This window comes from Hyaena hyaena, unplaced genomic scaffold, assembly GCF_003009895.1.
Source record: "Hyaena hyaena isolate Hyena2069 unplaced genomic scaffold, ASM300989v1 scaffold_559, whole genome shotgun sequence".
Taxonomy (NCBI): domain Eukaryota; kingdom Metazoa; phylum Chordata; class Mammalia; order Carnivora; family Hyaenidae; genus Hyaena; species Hyaena hyaena.
The window spans coordinates 1,289,828-1,308,635 of NW_024081191.1; the positions used below are offsets into that span (position 1 = coordinate 1,289,828).

An 18,808-nucleotide genomic window follows, 5' to 3' on the forward strand; every position below is an offset into this window, starting at 1 on the left:
CTATGTGGAGATAGGTAAATCGAGGCTATAGATGTGTTTGCAGACATGCCTGCTATCTCTTTCCTTGTCCTGAAACAGTTGGCAAAATCAAGCATTTTAGAGCACAGAATTGCTGTGATGAAGCAAGAACAGAAGTCGTGGGAACACCAGAGTGAGACCTTAAAGTCGCAACTAGTGGCTTCACAGGAAAAGGTATGTGGACAACTCTTGTTTCACCTGCACAGTTAATATTTTCCTATGTATTTCAGCAGAATTTCTAGTAGAAAGAATATTCCAGATAGAATTGGCTCATAATGATTCATTTTGACTAATATTTGTCATATGCTTATAGTGTGATGAAATTGAACAACAGTTTCTCCAGAGTTCATTATTATGAGATTACCTCATCATTATGAGATTACTTATGAAACCTTGAGATTACTGTGTAGAAATGACTGCTTGTTTCTGATTTAGAAAAAGAATTTCTAAGGCAGGTTCATGCCTTGTTAATATATCTATCAACATTGCATTTACAAATCTAGATTAATTTTAATTAAATAGATACCAGAGCGCGTGGATGGCTCATTTGGTTAAGCATCCAACTCTTGATTTCAGCTCAGGTTGTGATCTCACGGTTCATGGGATTGAGCTAGGTTTTGTCATGCCAGCTGGTACTCACTGGTTCTGTAAGATATCACTTGATCATATACCAGATGACTGTGTCAGCAATACCTTGCTCCAGGGCATAGCTCATCAATTGATCTGAATGTAATATCCGGTAAATAAACATAATAACTGGGGTTTCCACTAGGCTACTAAAAAGAGCTGGATATAGTAAACAGGAGGGACCTTGGAATTCTCTTAGCTCATTCATTCCTAGACATGCTATAGATGAGACCATGAGGATCTGTGTCACAGTGTAAGATTTTTCTCATGATACAGGTTCAGAGTTTAGAAGACACCCTCCAGGATGTAAACCTGCAAATGTCCCTGATTAAATCTGACCTCCGAGTGACTCAGCAGGAAAAGGAGGCTTTAAAACAAGAAGTGTTGTCTTTATATAAGCAACTTCAGAATGCTGGTGACAAGGTAATTTCTTTTTTATTGAGGTATAACTTTATACAGTTAAGTGCACAGAGTTGAAGACTGTCATTTGAGTATTTTTATAGATGTATGTGTGTTTACATAAATAATAGTTGATCCTTGAACAACGCAGAGGTTTGGGGCCCTAACTCCCTGTGCAGTCAAACATCCACATATAACTTCTGACTCCCCCAAAACTTAACTACTAATAGTTAAGCCTACTGTTTACTGGAGGCTTTACCAATAATATAAGCAAGTAACACATATTTTGTATATTATACATACTATATACTATATTCTTATAATAAAGCTAGAAAAAATACAATACTGTATAGTCTCAAAAAAAATCTCCATGTTAATGGACCCGTGCAGTTCAAACCTGTGTTGTTCACGAGTCTTTGTGTATATTTGCCACACCGATGTATGTGCATATGTTTATACTTGTGTAAACACCTCCTATCTCAAACTACACTGCCAGCACCCAGCAGGCTCTCACATCTCCCCTCCAGTCAGTAACCACAGGGGACCCACTTCTCCACCCTCTGCCACCATAGGTTAGGGATGCCTATTTCTGAAATTCATATAAATGGAGTTTATAAATGGAGAGTGACAAGATTGTTTTGTATTATGCAAGTCAGGAGGCCATGCTGAGTTATTTTATGGTAACAAAAACATTTTGATATTGTATAAAGTGTATCTCGTTTTAATATATCAAAATGCTACTTTGTGTGCTTATATAAATTAAAAGTGGTACTGGGGCGCCTGGGTGGCTTAGTCGGTTAAGCGTCCGACTTTCGCTCGGGTCATGATCTCGCGGTTCGTGGGTTCGAGCCCCGCGTCGGGCTCTGTGCTGACTGCCAGCTCGGAGCCTGGAGCCTGTTTCAGTCTGTGACTCCCTCTCTCTCTGACCCTCCCCTGCTCACGCTGTCTCTCTCTCTCTCTCCTAGAAATAAATAAAAAAAAATTTCCAAAAAAAAAAAAAAAAATTAAAAGTGGTATTACAGATGTCAGCCTTGTGGAGATACTAAGATCTTGTCCTACCATAAAAGTAGGACAGTTATTTTAATACAGTTATATCTTGGTGATACTTTTTATTTTATATATATATACATACATATATTTTTCAGTAGGCTCCACACCCAACATGGGGCTCAAACTCATGACCCCAAGAAGAAGAGTCACGTGCTCTACCAACAGAGCCAGCAGAGACCTCTTTTTTATTTTTTTACAAAGGAAAATAGTTCTTTCCAGTTTTAAAAATTACTTCTGGGCTGACATTTCTCTCAGAAATGGGATTGTAACTTTTTTTCTTTTTCATGTATTGGCTTAAAATGCAAAAGGTTTACCTACCTGTTACCTTTTTTAAAGCATTTTCCAAGATCCAAAAAATCCCTTTGGTAGCTAAAAGCATATCCTGAGTTCAGGTCTCAATTACATGGACAGTACGTGCTTTGGATTCTAAGAAAGGAGATGATTGCACATGGGAAAAAATGAAAGTAGAGTTTAGCTTGTGAAAGCTTTCAGGTTAGCTGTGCATCTTGAAGTCCCCTTTGTGTTCTCTGTTAAAGGAAAAGAATAGTGATCTGGGTTCAAAGCATTAACTCCATAAGAATGAAGCTATTTTTAAGGCCACCAACCTCTATGCAATTGGGTTCCATATGGACTCGACTTGCCCTAACATCTTTGCTGTTAGACTTGATGGAGCTATTTTGCCAAAGATTATTTTAAACAAAGAATTTTCCAAACCTCTTTTAAATCAAACCTCCCAAATATTTTTTTTATATGTATATAGACAACATACACTCATCCCTATTAGAAGACATGAAGAATGATTATTGTCACTGAGTAAATAGATTCAAAACAACAGTCAGCTTGTGTTTAAGGCTTAACTCTGCAATTTGCTTTTCAGAACTGGGCCCCAGAAATAGCCACCCATTCATCAGGATTCCATAACCAGAAGCAAAGGCCATCTTGGGACAAGATGGAGCATCTGATGGAGCAGGAACAACAGCTGTGTAGGCAGGAGAACGAGAGACTGCAGACTGCGGTGCGGAACACCAAAGCGGAACTCACGCACTCGCGGGACAAGGTGACGAAAAGCGGCACACGGTCGCTCGCATACGTTTGAAAATAGTGTGGTATATAGATGAATGTTTGATAGGACTGAAATGGTTCCAGGGTATGGATTTAAGGATTCTGCTATGGCAGACTTACTTTCACAATGTCTGATTTATCATTTACTTGCAAATAACTTTATCCTAGTATGATCATAAAATATTTTGTTTTGCATTTTGTGTAATCGTTTCTATATTAAAAATCAATGACTTTAGTCGTCACTTCCAAAACAGACTCATAGGAATGATGGTAACCATGTTATTTATTCTTCATTCAAATAGACCAGCCACCAAGACTGGCAGTACAAAAATGGCAAAATTGGACTCCCATCTTGCTGGGCTAACTCCTTGCAAGAGAAAAAGTACCCCTTTTTAAAGACTCAGCATTTCGAGGTTAGAATGGTCTCTGAAGATGATCGTTTCCAAACACTCAATTGATGTTTATAGTCTTTACTTTTGCTGAGTAGTTGGCCAACGCTGCTTAAACATCTCCCTTGAGGAAGAGCTCTCTGAAGAGTCACAGATAGTGATTTAGAACACCTGCTCTGTGCCGGAAACTCTGCTATTGCGGAAGTTACAGTGTTGAGCCAGACAGACATGGTCGCTGTCTTCACGGAACTTGATGTAGATACGTTGTTTCATGTGTCAACAGTCCAATGTGAAATTGATGGAACGGTCACCTCACTGACTCCTAAAAGTTATGCTCACGTCAGAGAGCGGGCGCCAAGGACCATGTCTGTTTTCCTGACAGCCCTGTCACACTGTGGACGCCCAGCAGTTTGGTAGATCCAGAGGTCCTCTATTCTCAGATCCTTACAGTGTGGGGTTTTTAGACCCAACCAGACTAAAAATAGATTTACCTAGAAGGATCTTTTACAATCCAAAAAGGCAGACTTTGAGAACTGGCAGACTCGGGTGCCTGAGTGGCTCAGTTGATTAAGTGTCCGACTTTGGTTCAGGTCATGATCTCACAGTTTGTGAGTTCAAGCTCCACATTGGGCTCTGTGCTGACAACTCAGAGCCTGCTTCAGATTCTGTTTCCCTCTCTCTGCCCCTCCCCCACTCACTCATAGACACGCACTCTCAAAAACATCAAAAAATTAAGAAACATCAAAAAATTAAAAGAATTGGCAGACTTGACTGGAAAGTGTTTTTAATATAACAAAACTTATGTTCTTTTTGTGTTTTTTTCTCACTGGATGAGCATCTTAACATTTGTTCCTCATACATATGTTACTCTTAGGTCCGTCAGCTGGAATCCAACCTTCTTCCCCCCAAGCACCAAAAACATCTAAACTCATCAGGTACTGTGAAGCCTACAGAGCAAGAGAAATTGAGCCTAAAGAGAGAGTGTGAACAGTTTCAAAAGGAACGATCTCCTACTAATAGGAAGGTGAGTTTTGAGAGGTTATACTACGTGTCAGTATCCTTACTATGATGTGTCCCTAAGTGTATGTTTTTTTCCCTGCATGCTTCCAAGGAAGTCATCACAATGGTATATTTTGGTTCTTCTATCTATGTTTTTGTAATCTGGTCAAATCGTATCATAGTTCTTTCTGATTGAGTGATGGTTGCAAAGGAGCAGTTAACTTTAAGCATTCATAATGAAGATGCTTAATCATCTTCAACAGTATTACAGCCCTTTTCATTTTTTTTTTTAAATGTTTATTTACCTTAGAGAGAGTGCACGAGAGAGACAGAGACAGAGTGGGGGAGGGGGAGGGAGATGGAGACACGGAATCTGAAGCAGGCTTCAGGCTCTGAGCTGTCAGCACAGAGCCTACACAGGGCTCCAGCTCATGAACTGTGAGATCATAACCTGAGCCAAAGTCAGACACTCAACTGACTGAGCCACCCAGGCGCCCCACAGCCCTTTTAAGTTAGTAAAATAGATATATTTTTAAATATATATATATATGTTGAATATTATGAACATCTTACTATATGGTCTGTATTAGTTATCTCTTGCTGTGTAACAAATTAAAACAACAAACATTTGTTGTCTCAGTTTCTGTGGGCCAGGAATTCAGAAGCAGCTTAGCTGAGAGGTTTGGGCTCGGGCTCTCTCATGAGGTTGCCGTCCAGATATCAGCTGGGACTACATTTATCTGAAGGCCTCACCGAACTAGACCATCCACTTCTCAGTTCAGTAATATAACTGTTAGGAAGAGGCTCTGTTTCTTGCTGGCTCTTTACCAGAAGCGTCAGTTCTTCCCCACCAGGGCCTTTTCTCAGGACGTGGTAGCGAGAGATAGGAGAGAGAGAGAGAATTCCAAAAGATCATGACAGAAGCTGTAGTGCCTTTTATAAGTGAATCCTTGGAAGTGACACATTATCATTTCTGCGGTCTTCAGTTGGTCACACAGACCGAGGGTGTGAACACCATGGGTGGACATCATTAGGGACCATGTTGGAGGGTGGCTACCACGTGGTTAAACATCTAGCACAACTTTCTATAGTTTGTTCCATGAAGTAAGAGATCTAAGACCAGTGCTACCCTGGGAGTCCTTGTCATTACTTGTTTTTCTTTCTTCCTTCTTCTCAACTAAAACTCAGAGTGGTCACTGTTACCTTCCTCTTCTGAAAATTACAGTTTATGCAAAAATGGGGGCAGAATGATGAATGATCATTCATTTCTGTTGTAAAGATTGTCTGAAAATTTTAAGTTTGTGAAAGTTATGACCATAGGCGGTAAGAAGCCCAGTTTGTGCTCTAAAGCCGAAATGCCATTTAATTTTAGGTACATTCAAGTACACTTTTCAGAAAGATAAAGGGTTGCATCCAGCTGCTCACTGAGGGGAAAGTCTAATGATAGGTTTTAACTTGAAAAGATTACACTTCTGTTTAAAAACTCTTGCCACTCTCCTCAGCTCTTTTTGATAGAAACCAAAATCTGCATCCTTGAGAAGTATCCTATATTTTCTACTTAGCAATATCCCGAATTCCTGGTCAGGTAGCTCATGAGATTCTTCTTGCAATAGAGAATTCCAAAAAATATCGGATGCTCATAAAATCTTCAGATTTCGTCTTTAAAATTGAGATAGGAGTTATATAAATCAGGTGTTTTTTTTTTTTAATGTTTTTTATTTATTTCTAGGAAAGAGAGACAGCGTGAGCAGGGGAGGGTCAGAGAGAGAGGGAGTCACAGACTGAAACAGGCTCCAGGCTCTGAGCTGGCAGTCAGCACAGAGCCCGACGCGGGGCTCGAACCCACGAACTGCGAGATCATGACCTAAGCGAAAGTCGGACGCTTAACCGACTAAGCCACCCAGGCGCCCCATATATAAATCAGGTTTTATGTACTCTGTTTTAAACCTTATTTAAACTTTGCCTTAAGACCTTTTCCCACCGCAGATCCATAGTAGAGGATCATGAAAGTGATTTAGTGAAAGCATCTACCTTTTTTATTAATAAAATGTGCTAGAAAATATCAGAGTACATGGCTCATGGTAAGGATAAATATCATTTCATGAAAGTTTTCTTTCAGTGATTTGTACTTATAACTGATTATGCATATGTATGTACATATGGGTGTGGCTTTATGTCCTGGATGTGCTTCTTACAGTGAGTAAAACTGAAGTGTGCAAGCCAGGTGCCTTATGGAATCTGTTCTGTGTACGTAAGCAGTGATGATCAAAAACCACACTCCTTAAGTGTAATTGATGCACTGAATCATATTGTCATTTTCCTTTGATGAATGATCTCTGCTTTCTTCCAAGGGTTGAGACGTTGGACTGACGTGTGTCAAAATAAAGTAGAGCAACTCGAGTGTGTGTGTGTTTGTTTTTAAAGGGAATTTTTGGTATTTTTGTTTTTCAGCAGGTCAGTCAGATGAATTCCCTTGAAAGAGAATTAGAAACAATTCATTTGGAAAATGAAGGCCTGAAAAAGAAACAAGTAAAACTGGATGAGCAGCTAATGGAGGTAAGTTTTTAAGCAAAGGACCTCAGCTCTGGAGAATATTTTAACCCATGAATGTGCCATTGTCGAGAGAGACTAGCATAGCACTGAATTCCCGCTATGAAAAAAACTGGGAAAGTGTGCTGCCAAGCTGAATTCTTTGGTCTGTCTTACCAAGTTTGACAGACATTTTTGCTCATTACATAGTCACAGGAATTCACACTGCTTCACAGAGGAAGGAAAAATGCAGGTAAACCTAAAATGCAAGTACCCGCACCGCAACAAATTCAGGGGCAGGGACTCTGTCTGCTACTGGCTCGAAGGCCCAGAGCTCCCCACCACTGCTCTGGTTGTAACAGTTTCCCGATACCTCCTGTATCGTATGTAGTGCAGGTTGCTAGCAGCCTCTTAGGTTAGGAATTTGGGAACACTAGCATTTAGAATTTTAATGGTCAAGTGCTGTCATTGTTTATTACAACATTTGTAATTCAGCACTGCCTCGGGAGAGGTACATCTGTTAAACATAAAAATGGAGATGTAAAACTTGTCAGCTTGGACACGGAGTGTCCAGTCCACCAGACTGCTTTCTGATTACTAAGTACAATTGTAGGATGTTAATATCTGTACAAATCCTCCTTAATAAGTAAAAACTTCACTGAGACATTTGGCTTTGGGTAAATGAAAATACCATGTAGCGAGCTGTAAAATTTATGTCAGGTAGAGAGGCATAGGTAGAAAATGTGTTTTTGTGCTCTTAAAAACTACTACGTATAAAATTTCTTAAAACCAGAATTATCCGGAGAAAGATTTAAATATTTTAAGAAATTGGACATGCCCAAGTAATTTTAAATGGATGGTTTTTAAATGTGAAATATGGGCAAACATGTCACACTAAAAATTTGCATGACCACTGAGGTTTCTGCCAACTTTAAGTTCTCCGATTTATCCACTAATAGGGAGATTAAACTATAAATAGTGAAATCCAAACCATTTTTTCTTTCTCTGGCAGCATATAATAAATGTGTTCAATAGCTCGAGCTGCAGGCTGTGTTTAGATAGACATGCTTTCTGATGAAATAATTATATACTGTGATGAATAAGGTATCTGAAGCTAAGCTCCACAGCTCTAGTCCCAAATTAATAAGTAACAGGGTGTACTTAATCACTGGCAGTGCCTCTCCAAATGTTCTGCCCGCAGGCCAGTTCTTCTCCCACCTGCTCGAGCTGTCCTCAGAAACCTCCATCTCTTCCTAACCCCACTTTACATGATTAGCAATCATAAGCAATTTCCCTTCATTATTTTTCTCCTTGATCGAGTAGTAAAGATTTGCTAATGGATGAGGTAAATCGAGGGTTCATGGCACTAGAGCTGAATAACTAAAGTAAAAGCATGAATTTTCCATTGGAACACTGAAGACTATCTCCTACACTACTCTAATGAAATTTTCTTGAGGATAGAAGACAGCTATTAACTCTGTACAGACCTATACAAAGTGGATTATCAGCTTTTTAAAAATATACTTCACATACTATATACAGTTTACCTATTTAAAGTGTATGATTCAGTGACTTTTGGTATCCTTTTATATTATGGAAATATTTGCATAACAGAATTTGCCATGTGAAGCAGTAAGTATACAATTCACTGGCATTAATTACATTCACAGTGTTCTCCAACCATCAGTTCTTCCAAAACTTCTGCATTATGCCAAAGACTCTAACCATTAGGTAGGAACTCCGCTTATCCCACCAGCCCTACACACTGGATTTTTACTTATATTCAGATATCTATCGAGTAGGGCACTTTGGGGGGTGTACAGTGGTTTTCACGCCATTTGTGTGTGTGTGTGTGTCCACCTCACCTGAGGGATAGGTACATTCCTGTCACTCGGCAGGGGCTGGGGGCAGGCAGGGAGAGGTTCCTACATCAGGATCTTTGGGATCAAGGAACTTAACAAAAGCTTTCTAATCTGATGTAGGCACTCCCTTGAGGGAAGGAGTCTCTCCTCATCCTTCTATGCCAGTTTAAAAGTCACTGATCTGGTATAATACATGGTCCTACCCCAGGGCAATTATAGATCCCAAATCACTAGAGTAGGAAATAGAAGAATTTAAGTCCCATTCCGGGGCTCTTTGAACTTCACGAGGCAGTGTTCTATAAACAGTTCATTTTGAACATTCAAAAAAGGGGTTACAGTCCATACCAGCAGTTCTCACGTCCACTGTGTACCTCTGGTAGCCAACAGTTTTCAAACACTTGAACGAGAAAATTGCCATTTGGAGATGCAGAATGTAAACTGTAAAACCAAGTATTCAACATGAGATCCCCCATGCTGGACCTGGACTAACTATATTGGGGTCGGTGGAGGAAAAGGTGGTAAGTTCCCAAACTCAGACTGCAGGTGCAGGATCAGAGCCGTAAGACATTTAGTATCTATCAAGTTTGTATACAGAGAAATGTAAATGTTGGTCATTTGTAAGTTCTTTCTGACTAGAGCACATCTATTCAAGTATATAATATACCCAGTTTTAACTGTTCTTTTTATAACTCCTACTTTTCTTCCTCTCTTTATGACTCCTGTAATTTTCTTTTGTTTTTGTTTTGTCTGTGGCTAACCTGTACCTAGAACTCTGTGGTTGGAACTAGCAGAGAAGGGTGCAGTTCTCTGCCTGAGATAGTGTGTGAAGGTAGAACATTCTCTTTCAATGAATTTCCTAGCATGGAGACCTCATTAGACTCCTTGTTCATGTAATCATTTCTACTGACTGTAACAGTTAATACATACCTCAGGTAAGAGCCAGTATTCATTTTTAGTTTGCTTTAACTGTGGAATACATCTGTTTACATTTATACCAAGATTTTCCTCAGTAGTCAAAGATCTATGTGAAGAAAATCATCCTGCTGACGTAAAATCATGGGATTCTAACTCTCCATGTTCTTTATTCCTGAAAATAAAATGGTGGGTTTTCTAAATCTGTAACTAGAAAGATTTCAAAATAGGTAATCTCCCACCTCAGAAATTTAGATTTGAGAAAATGGATAATGGCTCTGAAGTTTCATGGTCACGTTTAGTTATAGTCCTGTCTTAGAGGGCCTCCTTCCCCTCTCACAAGCCTGGAGGTGCTTCTTCTTGAGTTTGGTACGTGGTTGTGTTCGTTGCATGCCTTCTGTTGAGTCCTCGGTCTGCTGAGTGTAGTGACAGATGTGGAGTGGCATGCTTCACCGGCCACATGCAGTGTGCATTCTCCTTTTTCCTCTCCCCAACTTTGGCATGTGATACGCGCATCATTTTCTCATTGTCTTGAACAAATACGTCAGTTCCCAGGTGTTCGAGGATATCACCCTCTAACCCCGAATTGCTTATCTTATAGTGCTATCTAAGAGCTAAACATTGGTAAACTAAATAGGTTAAAATAATTTTAGATATGAGATTCTTTGAATAAATTGCTAACGTGGAAAACATGTAGTCATTGAACATTTGCTCTTAAGAATCTTTACGAATGGTAAGTGGCAAAACTGTAAAGCAAAACCACATTCTCCCCTTTGCTTACCTCAACCCTGTCTGTGTTTGTTTTTGAAACAGGCATAAGTAAAGATACTAGTGACGGAAAACAATGAAGTAGAATTCAGACACATTATGTATATCGTGTAACTCGGTCGAGAGTGAGGAAGTACAATTTTTTAAGTCTAAAACTTTTAAGAAGGCCTACTTCTTCATTAACTATATCCTCTCCTAAGGAAAATGTCCCCTCCCATTACTTACTTCTTGCTCAAGTCATGTACTGTCCTGTGTTCATGTTATCAGTGGGTCAGAGAGGCCATTCGTGAATTCATCAGCTTCACTCCCTCTGCTTGACATTTTCAAGGGCAGCTCTGTGCTTGAGGGCACCGTGGCTGACCAGGGCTCTGCCTCTGTCCTCCAGATGCAGCACCTGAGGTCCACTGTGATGCTTAGCCCAGCCCCTCATGCGTGGGATCTCCAGCTGCGCCAGCAGCAAGCCTGTCCGACGGTGCCCAGGGAGCAGTTTCTGCAGCTTCAACAGCAGCTGCTGCAGGCAGAAAGGATGAACCAGTGCCTGCAGGAGGAACTTGAAAACAGGACCTCCGACACCAACACACCACAGGTACAAGGCTCTGTTTTCCCTCATAGTAAACTCAGATCACCTAATTTGATCTGTTTATTGGGAAGTTAGACCCGTTCAGAGGTGGGGATGAAGAACTTAAATGTCTGCCGAAGAGTTTCCACCTCACCTGTGTTACAGATCCACGGAACTGCAGCGTCGTTTGGGTTTGGTTTTTTGCAGTGATGCTTTTGAGCTCTCAGCTTCGAAGCTGGGAGATGCAGTGTTCTGGGTCTCCTTTGCACATTCGTAATTGATGACGAAGGATCAGGGTCACTAGACACAGTGTACAGCTGACCTAACATTTTTTGACTTGGCATCGGACAAATGTCAAAAGTACTACAGAATTCAAGTGTACCTCTAGGATACGCAGTACTAACACAGCACCCTGGGATTTCCTGTACCAGAGGGGTAGAGCTTGCTGGGTTCCATAGAATTCACAAGTGGGAACTTTGTGGAGTCAGTGACTTAAGTTAAATGAAAAACGTCACCTACATTTTTTAAAATGATCTAGTTGGAAAAACTTTTCCCCTTCCCTTTGAGTTAGCATCATCCTAGCTCCCTACAGACACAGTCTGATACAAGCTGGATTTTCAAATAGTTCTCTTAAGTGCTTCATTCATAGTCCAGCTTTGCTTGCCCGTTTTGTTTATTGAAAACTAGGAATAAAATTAAAATTACTCCTTATTTTTTATAATTTTAAATGCATTCTTTCTAGTTTGGATGCTCTTTTTCTGTTGTCTCTCCGTGGACATTTAATAAGGAATTCCCCCAACTCCTTTTCCCTAATTATCTCAAAGTGGCTTTGCAAAGTCAAGTTTACAGTAATACAGTGGAGCAGTTCTGTCTTCCTCTGCTAATAGTATATATCGAGGCTTTGTCATTATATCCGGTCATCTGTCCTTTCAAACAGAACCTCACAATTATTTGTCTTTTGTGCTTAATTTTTTTTTAACATTTATTTATTATTAAGAGACAGACCATAAGCATGGGAGGGTCAGAGAAAAGGGGAGACACAGAATCTGATGCAGGGGCTCCAAGCTGTCAGCACAGAGCTCAACCCGGGGCTTGAACCCACAAACCGGGAGATTATGACCTGAGCCAAGTTGGACACTCAACCGAATGAGCCACCCAGGCGCCTCTTGTCTTTTGTGCTTTAATCCACGTTTTTGGAAGCTTCCTCTATGCTGCTTCAGTTTCCAAAAATCAAAATTCTGTGGGTGGGGTGTCAAATAGATGCTTCAGTAACTCATTACAGAACTGAGTTATAAAACCTTGACCTCAGTTTTTAACAGACATTTTAACCAAATGATTAGGCTAAGATTTTATCCATTTCTTTCTCATTCATGCTGTTTTCAAAGCATGTTCTTCCAACCCACCCACCCATGTTTAAAAATAAAAAAATACACTTTTACTCCATTTACTTCAGGCTTAGATAGGCAAAAGCTGTTAAGGTTTTTTTTTTTTTTTTTAATTTTTTTTATGTTTATTTTTGAGAGAGAGAGAGGGAGACACAGAATCTGAAGCAGGCTCCAGGCTCTGAGCTGTCAGCACAGAGCCTGATACGGGGCTTGAACTCATAGACTGGGTGATCATGAGCGGAAGTTGGATGCTTAATTGACTAAGCTACCCAGGCGCCACAAAAACTGTTAAGGTTTCTATACTGAAAAAAATAAAAAATTTTTTTTTCTTCAGCCACATGGCAGAGTAGACTGCTTTTGCTAGAATACCCACAGCAGGCTCTCATATTTCTGGCCTCTGAGCTGACACTAATTTTAAGATTACAGAGCATCATTAGAATCTGCACGTTGCCTCTGTGTGTGGAGTGATGTGATTTTTTCCACCTCTGTGTTGCTTTGCTTGCATTGTAGTGTTAATGTGTGTGCTTTTAAAAATCCTTTGTGTTATAAATGTGTGAATTTAGAGTCCTCCCAAAACATGATCTTGACATCAGGGTGAAGTGTACCACTTGCCTTCTTTCTCTAGGCCTTGCTACCGGAGCAGCGAGCAGTGCATGCAGATTCCTACAGAAGGATTGGGCACCTGTGAAAACTGGGCTGCTATTGATGACATTTCTTACCCTGGCAGCTACTCAGATGCACACGCCCCCACACACACCCCGCGCCCCCCCCCTCCCCCCACAGAGACATAAGCTGGAAAACATTTTGGAATCAAGTGCTCTTTTAAATTATTATTATTATTATTATTATTATGCCTTTGCAGTATTATGTCTCTTATTTATTAATGTAGAAATGACAGTTTGTGAATCAAATTCACAAATTTCAGCTGGTTGCAAATCATTTTATTTATACCATTTAAAGAGTGTGGACTTGAGATTCTTGGAAGGATGTATTCTATTTATTTTCTCATTCCATATGCTGTAACTATTTTTAATAAGAGGTACTACTTTTATACATGGAATTTGAAGAAAATTTGGGTTATTTATACTGTTTTGTATAAGATGTATAATGCTTTTTTGACAGGAAAAAGGAAATTTTTGATGAAATAATAAAATAAATTTTAAATATATGACTGCCTTTGTTTTTCCTCTTTCCTCACTCTTGGGCCATGCTCCATGTTCTTTGAGTTATCTGTAATTTTTTTTTTTTTAAGCCAAGTAGAAATCAGGCATCTTCTGTTTACATTTGACCTTTAAAAAGCCATTCTATCTTTTAAAATCTAGTATTTTTTAAAGCTAAATATTCTCAAAGCCTAATTTCCTGAAATTTACTCCTGGCATTTTCTTTTATCACTACAATTGTCTTCAAACTAGTCACATGGTTTAGTTGTTTACATTTGAATAAATGCTGTCATTTTATCCAAACAAATGTTGGCTTTCAACCCATGTTTGGTCATTCTGAACGCTTTTAAAAGGAGTTATACCGTAAGCCATTAACGTCTGAGTTTTGCATAAATGCTTGAAGAACCTTTTAAAATCTGAAATTCCTTATGTGGACATTTCAGTGGCCTGCAGGGAGGGCAGCTGGTTGCACTCTAAGTCTCTCTGGGTCCTTCTCTCCAAAATGCACGGAACTTCTTCAGCCATCACTGTTGTGTCAGGCGAGGAAGAGAAGCCAGGGCTCTTCTTCTGTCCTCCTCTTTTATCTAGGAGTTGTTTGTGGGGAGATTTAATTTTAAATCTTTTATGATAAACCCATCCTCCAATCCAGATGTTTACTTCACATTGACAAGTCAAATTGGGAAACAGATGACAACAATAACTGGCAGGAAGAAGCCGATTATTATGAAGAAAGGAACACTAATACCCTCACTGTAAGCAGCCATTTCACACAGAAAAACTGGACATGCAAATTGCAAGCTGATTGGAAACGTTAAGTGATCCTGAATAAACTCAGTTTTGTTTTGTTCTTGAGAGACCCACAGTATTGCCAAGGCCCAAGTCATAGATGCAGGGTTGATAACCATAACCATATTTTAATTTACTTTGGAAAAACTATTTTACTAGAAGAAGTGCCCACAGGTACTAAATTATGGGTTTTTAGAATTTTGCTTTATCTCAGGGGAAGATAGTAACACAGGTAAGATGTTTCTTTTTAATCTTTGATTCTTTCCCTGATTAGGGTTACCTTTCTAGCGTGCAAGCCATGTGGTGGTCAGAGCCCCCATTTCATCAGAAATCCACCCCTCCATTTACAAAGGCAGTTACTGTCCTTTCTCTAGGCATCTTGTGGGAAAAATAAATTACTAGTGCTTTCTTTTCAGTATGGCATGATTTTCAAATGAGAACACATTTTTTCTTCCCTTCAGGGAAACCAGGAACAACTGGTAACTGTCATGGAAGAACGAATGATGGAAGTTGAACAGAAATTGAAACTGGTGAAAAGGCTTCTTCAGGAGAAAGTGAATCAGCTCAAAGAACAAGTGAGCCTCCCAGATCCTCTCCACCCACCATCCACCCCACATTCCACTTTTAACTCCAGTTTTACATTCCTTTATTGCCATTAACTTGTTCACTTTTGTTGTCAAATAAAGGCAAATTCTACCACAGATGTATAGCAGAATTTAGGACTCACTCTCTCCCACACCACTCCAAAAGTATGAATTCTGTAGTCTGCATTATTTTTCCAACGCTCTCAAGGCATGTTTGTCTACAATTTAAAAAATGTACATTTGTAACAGAGACTCATTTGGACCTAACACATTCCTAATGAAGTTGAGTGGCTCATTTAATTTTTTAGATTTTTTTTATTTGCCCCAGACAGTAAATATTCTACTTAAATCACCAGAAAATCTTTGTAGGTAAAAAATGGGAGGATAATAAATGGAACTTCAGCTTTCCTGTTTGAGACGGCTATGACAACTTCCAAAAGTCTCATGGCTGTATCCAAACCCCAAAAGGCTGTGCTCTGGATTAGAATAGGGACCCTGACCTGCTGGTGCCAGGTGTGGCCTGGATTTAGAAAATATTAGCTAAACCACTGCAGAGACCTGCAAAAACGGACCACTCTATAGGGAAGATTTACAGCTACCTTGGAAACGGAGATTTAAGACCCCAGTGGAGGTGGGTAGAGAAATTGCCCAACCTGGCTTTGTAGACTCATAAAACATACGAAGAATAATACCAAGAGAAGGTCTTAATGCAGAGGCAGACCAGAACTTTCCTTTGCCCAACCAATATCTTAATCACAAAATGGAAAGAAAGGAAAGTCTTACATAATCCTTTGTTCAACCTTTAAATCATTCATTTATTCAAAACATGGTTACTACGTGCCAAGTCCTTTTCTAAGTGCAAAAGATTCGGCAGTGAACAGAACAAAATCCTGCCAGCGTGGAGTGTAGTGCACGTACAAGGTATCGAGCATTTGGCAAGGTGGTAATTTTAAAAATAAAGAAAATATGATCCACTCTGTTTTCAGCAGAGGGAAACACAGGGAAGAATAGGTGATCCAACTCCATGGTTTAAGGAAAGTTTCTTGAAGGCCTCTAACCGAGTATTGACAGCTGAGTAGGATCTGAACAGGTGAGGAAACGTGAGAAGGGCATTCTAGGCTACAGGAACATCATACAGTTATGACAATGTTCGGAGTGTGGATTCTACAAACATTTTGACAGTAATAGTTCATACTGTCCTGGGAGGAGCAGGAGAAGAAACTAGAGAAATGAGGAGGAGTGGGCAGTAGAGGGGCCTGTGTTGCTGAACTGGGAGTTTGAATTCCATTCTGTAGAGTGGAATTCCATTGTGGAGAGCATTCAGAGTGTAAATGGCAGGAAGGAAGGGAGAGGAGGAGGGGTGAAATGATTCCTTAGAACAGCTCAATAGAGTAGGTTAATATGTCACACTTGCCAGTCATCTAGATTCCAGGCTTACGAGTGTTAGAGTCTTTATCATTGTCCTTTGCAATGCTCATAAGTTGGCCACTCTTCCTTGTTCTTGACTCCCTGAAACCTCTATACTTTTAGATGCCCTGCTTAAAACTAGGTGTAAAATGAGGTGTAACAAGGGAAGAGGGGTGGAATACATATAATAAGAACCAAAATAAAATTATCCCAAGGCTGCTGACCAATTTTCCCATCCCTTGACTACATATTCTAACCATAAAAATTAAAATCTATCTTCTAGACAAGTTCTATATAAAAGAGGAAGAGTTAAGGTAAAGGAGCTGCCCAGATCTTACCTCTATAATTGTAATACATGAGCCAGATTTTAAAATAATCAGTAGGTTATGGCTATGAATGGGAAACTCAAGCATCTGTTAAGAACAGAGTTAAAGGTCACACCCTAAACCTCAGAAGTTATAAAAGTATTTTGCTAATTTTAGAGAATGAGAAGGCAATAACAATTTATTTAGGTGGGGGAAAAAACCATTTTTGAGCCTCCAAATATCAATCTGTTCTTTTATTAGTGGCTTCTACAAACATTATGCAAAGAAACAGCTTGAAAAAGTGAATGTGCTCTGCTTGGATCCCTGATGCCACATCTGATGTTAAACCTGTGTCATAAAATAAAAGAATATAACTGATAGAAGTCATCTGCCTTTATGAACAACTGTCCTAATGTCAGACCTTAAATTAAAAACAATCACAGAAATGGAGTCAAAATTTTTCTGGTTTCTGTTTCTAGCTTTGCAAGAATACTAAAGCAGATGCGATGGTGAAGGATCTGTATGTTGAAAATGCCCAGTTGTTGAAAGCTCTGGAAATGACTGAACAGCGACAAAAAACAGCAGAGAAGAAAAATTACCTCCTAGAAGAGAAGATTGCCAGCCTCAGTACTATAGTCAGGAATCTGGCACCAGCACCACTGACTTCTACACCTCCCTTGAGGTCATAGCCAAGCCAAAGGATACACTCCTATTTGTGCACTTTACTGAAATGGATGGAACGTTTCAGTACATTCTCTCAACTTTTTTTTTTTTTAAACCTTTACTGGTTTAAAGTTCAGCATAACCTAAAACTGCCTGCAACAAAACTGGACTCTCCATTCACTGTAATTAGTTTTTCTAAAGAGACTCTCATGGAGCTGCAAATAGATATTCACATATCTGTTTAACTTATTCCCCAGTTTTTAAAGTTCAAAACATGTCCTAATAGCCACCAAAAAGGCGGATATATGAACACAATGCAAGAATCTTAAAACCCCCGGTTGTCAGTTTTTTTTAATATCATGTACAAATCTGTGTAAATTCCAGATATTTTAAGTTTGAGATCTGATGAAATTGTTTTGATCTTTATTTGAAAACTGTGTCTTCTTACAGTTTAATATGGAAAAGTCATTCTGTTTCTAGTAATTTTGGCTCTTTGGTAGCCGACCCTGAGCTCAATAACCACAGAGGGCGCAAGAGCCAGAGCCTGTTTACTTGACCTTCTAACACCTATGGCAGTATTACCACTCCTGATCAATTAGACATACTAAAAACTGATTTACTCAACTGCACTGTTAACTAAGGTTAAAACTTTACTTGATTTAAAAAAAAAAAAAAAACTTTTTTTAAGCATTTTTTTTCCTTCTTAGAAGTGTCATTTTGGGAGCTTCTCTTTTAAGAAATGAATAAAGCCACGTTCTTACAGCCTTTGAGCTATAGGGAAAGCACTGAACAAATCACTTTAAACAGTTACTTAGAAGATACATAAGCAAACCATGTTTTGGGGTTCTCTCCCTCTAAAATCTTAGAGTTCATGAACTTACAGTTAGGGTTGCTTCAAGAACTCAGGGAACAGTATTTTAAATGGTCTTCCTAAAACACTGTAGGGCCTCTTTAAGAATTTGAAATACATAAGCCATGTGACCTTATTTATCTTACACTTTGAGCCATGGTGTGATTTTTTGTTTTACGCTTTTAGTGAATTTACTCTTTTGGGGGGAAAAAAAAAGCCTTGATTTTAGAGTTAAAAACCTAACTTCTGGAAGAGTTATTATTTAACGTAAGTTAAAATTTCCATGCTTCCTATTCCTCTAACACCTCAAATCTGACCATAAGAATTTCTTCCTCTGGTAAGCACTGGCATGCATTCTGAGGTAACGGAGTGCCAAATAGGATTTTGCATTCAGTACCAAGACGAGAACTTTCTAGAACAGTCAACATTTTAGAATGGTAACTTATTTTCCCCCAAGTAAAATCTTTGCTTCTCACCCACTTCAGCTAGTCAGG

The 18,808-nt window shown here is 39.3% G+C and overlaps 1 protein-coding gene across 8 annotated transcripts in view; it reads left to right on the forward strand.

Moving 5' to 3' along the window:
* NIN (ninein) overlaps window positions 1-18,154 on the forward strand; it is a 98,085-nt gene extending 79,931 nt beyond the window's left edge. For 3 of the 8 annotated variants that reach the window (XM_039256101.1, XM_039256102.1, XM_039256104.1), the window contains 8 exons: window positions 79-192; window positions 922-1,068; window positions 2,972-3,151; window positions 4,420-4,569; window positions 6,996-7,100; window positions 11,001-11,201; window positions 14,967-15,080; window positions 17,281-18,154. In XM_039256101.1, the coding sequence (XP_039112032.1) occupies window positions 79-192; window positions 922-1,068; window positions 2,972-3,151; window positions 4,420-4,569; window positions 6,996-7,100; window positions 11,001-11,201; window positions 14,967-15,080; window positions 17,281-17,490 (1,221 nt within the window). In that variant the 3' untranslated portion in view covers window positions 17,491-18,154. Of the gene's footprint in view, window positions 1-78; window positions 193-921; window positions 1,069-2,971; window positions 3,152-4,419; window positions 4,570-6,995; window positions 7,101-11,000; window positions 11,202-13,184; window positions 13,728-14,966; window positions 15,207-17,280 lie in introns of those variants that run through there. The other 5 variants (XM_039256103.1, XM_039256105.1, XM_039256106.1 and 2 more) reach the window with 4 other exon arrangements.
* Window positions 18,155-18,808: the final 654 nt, after the last annotated feature.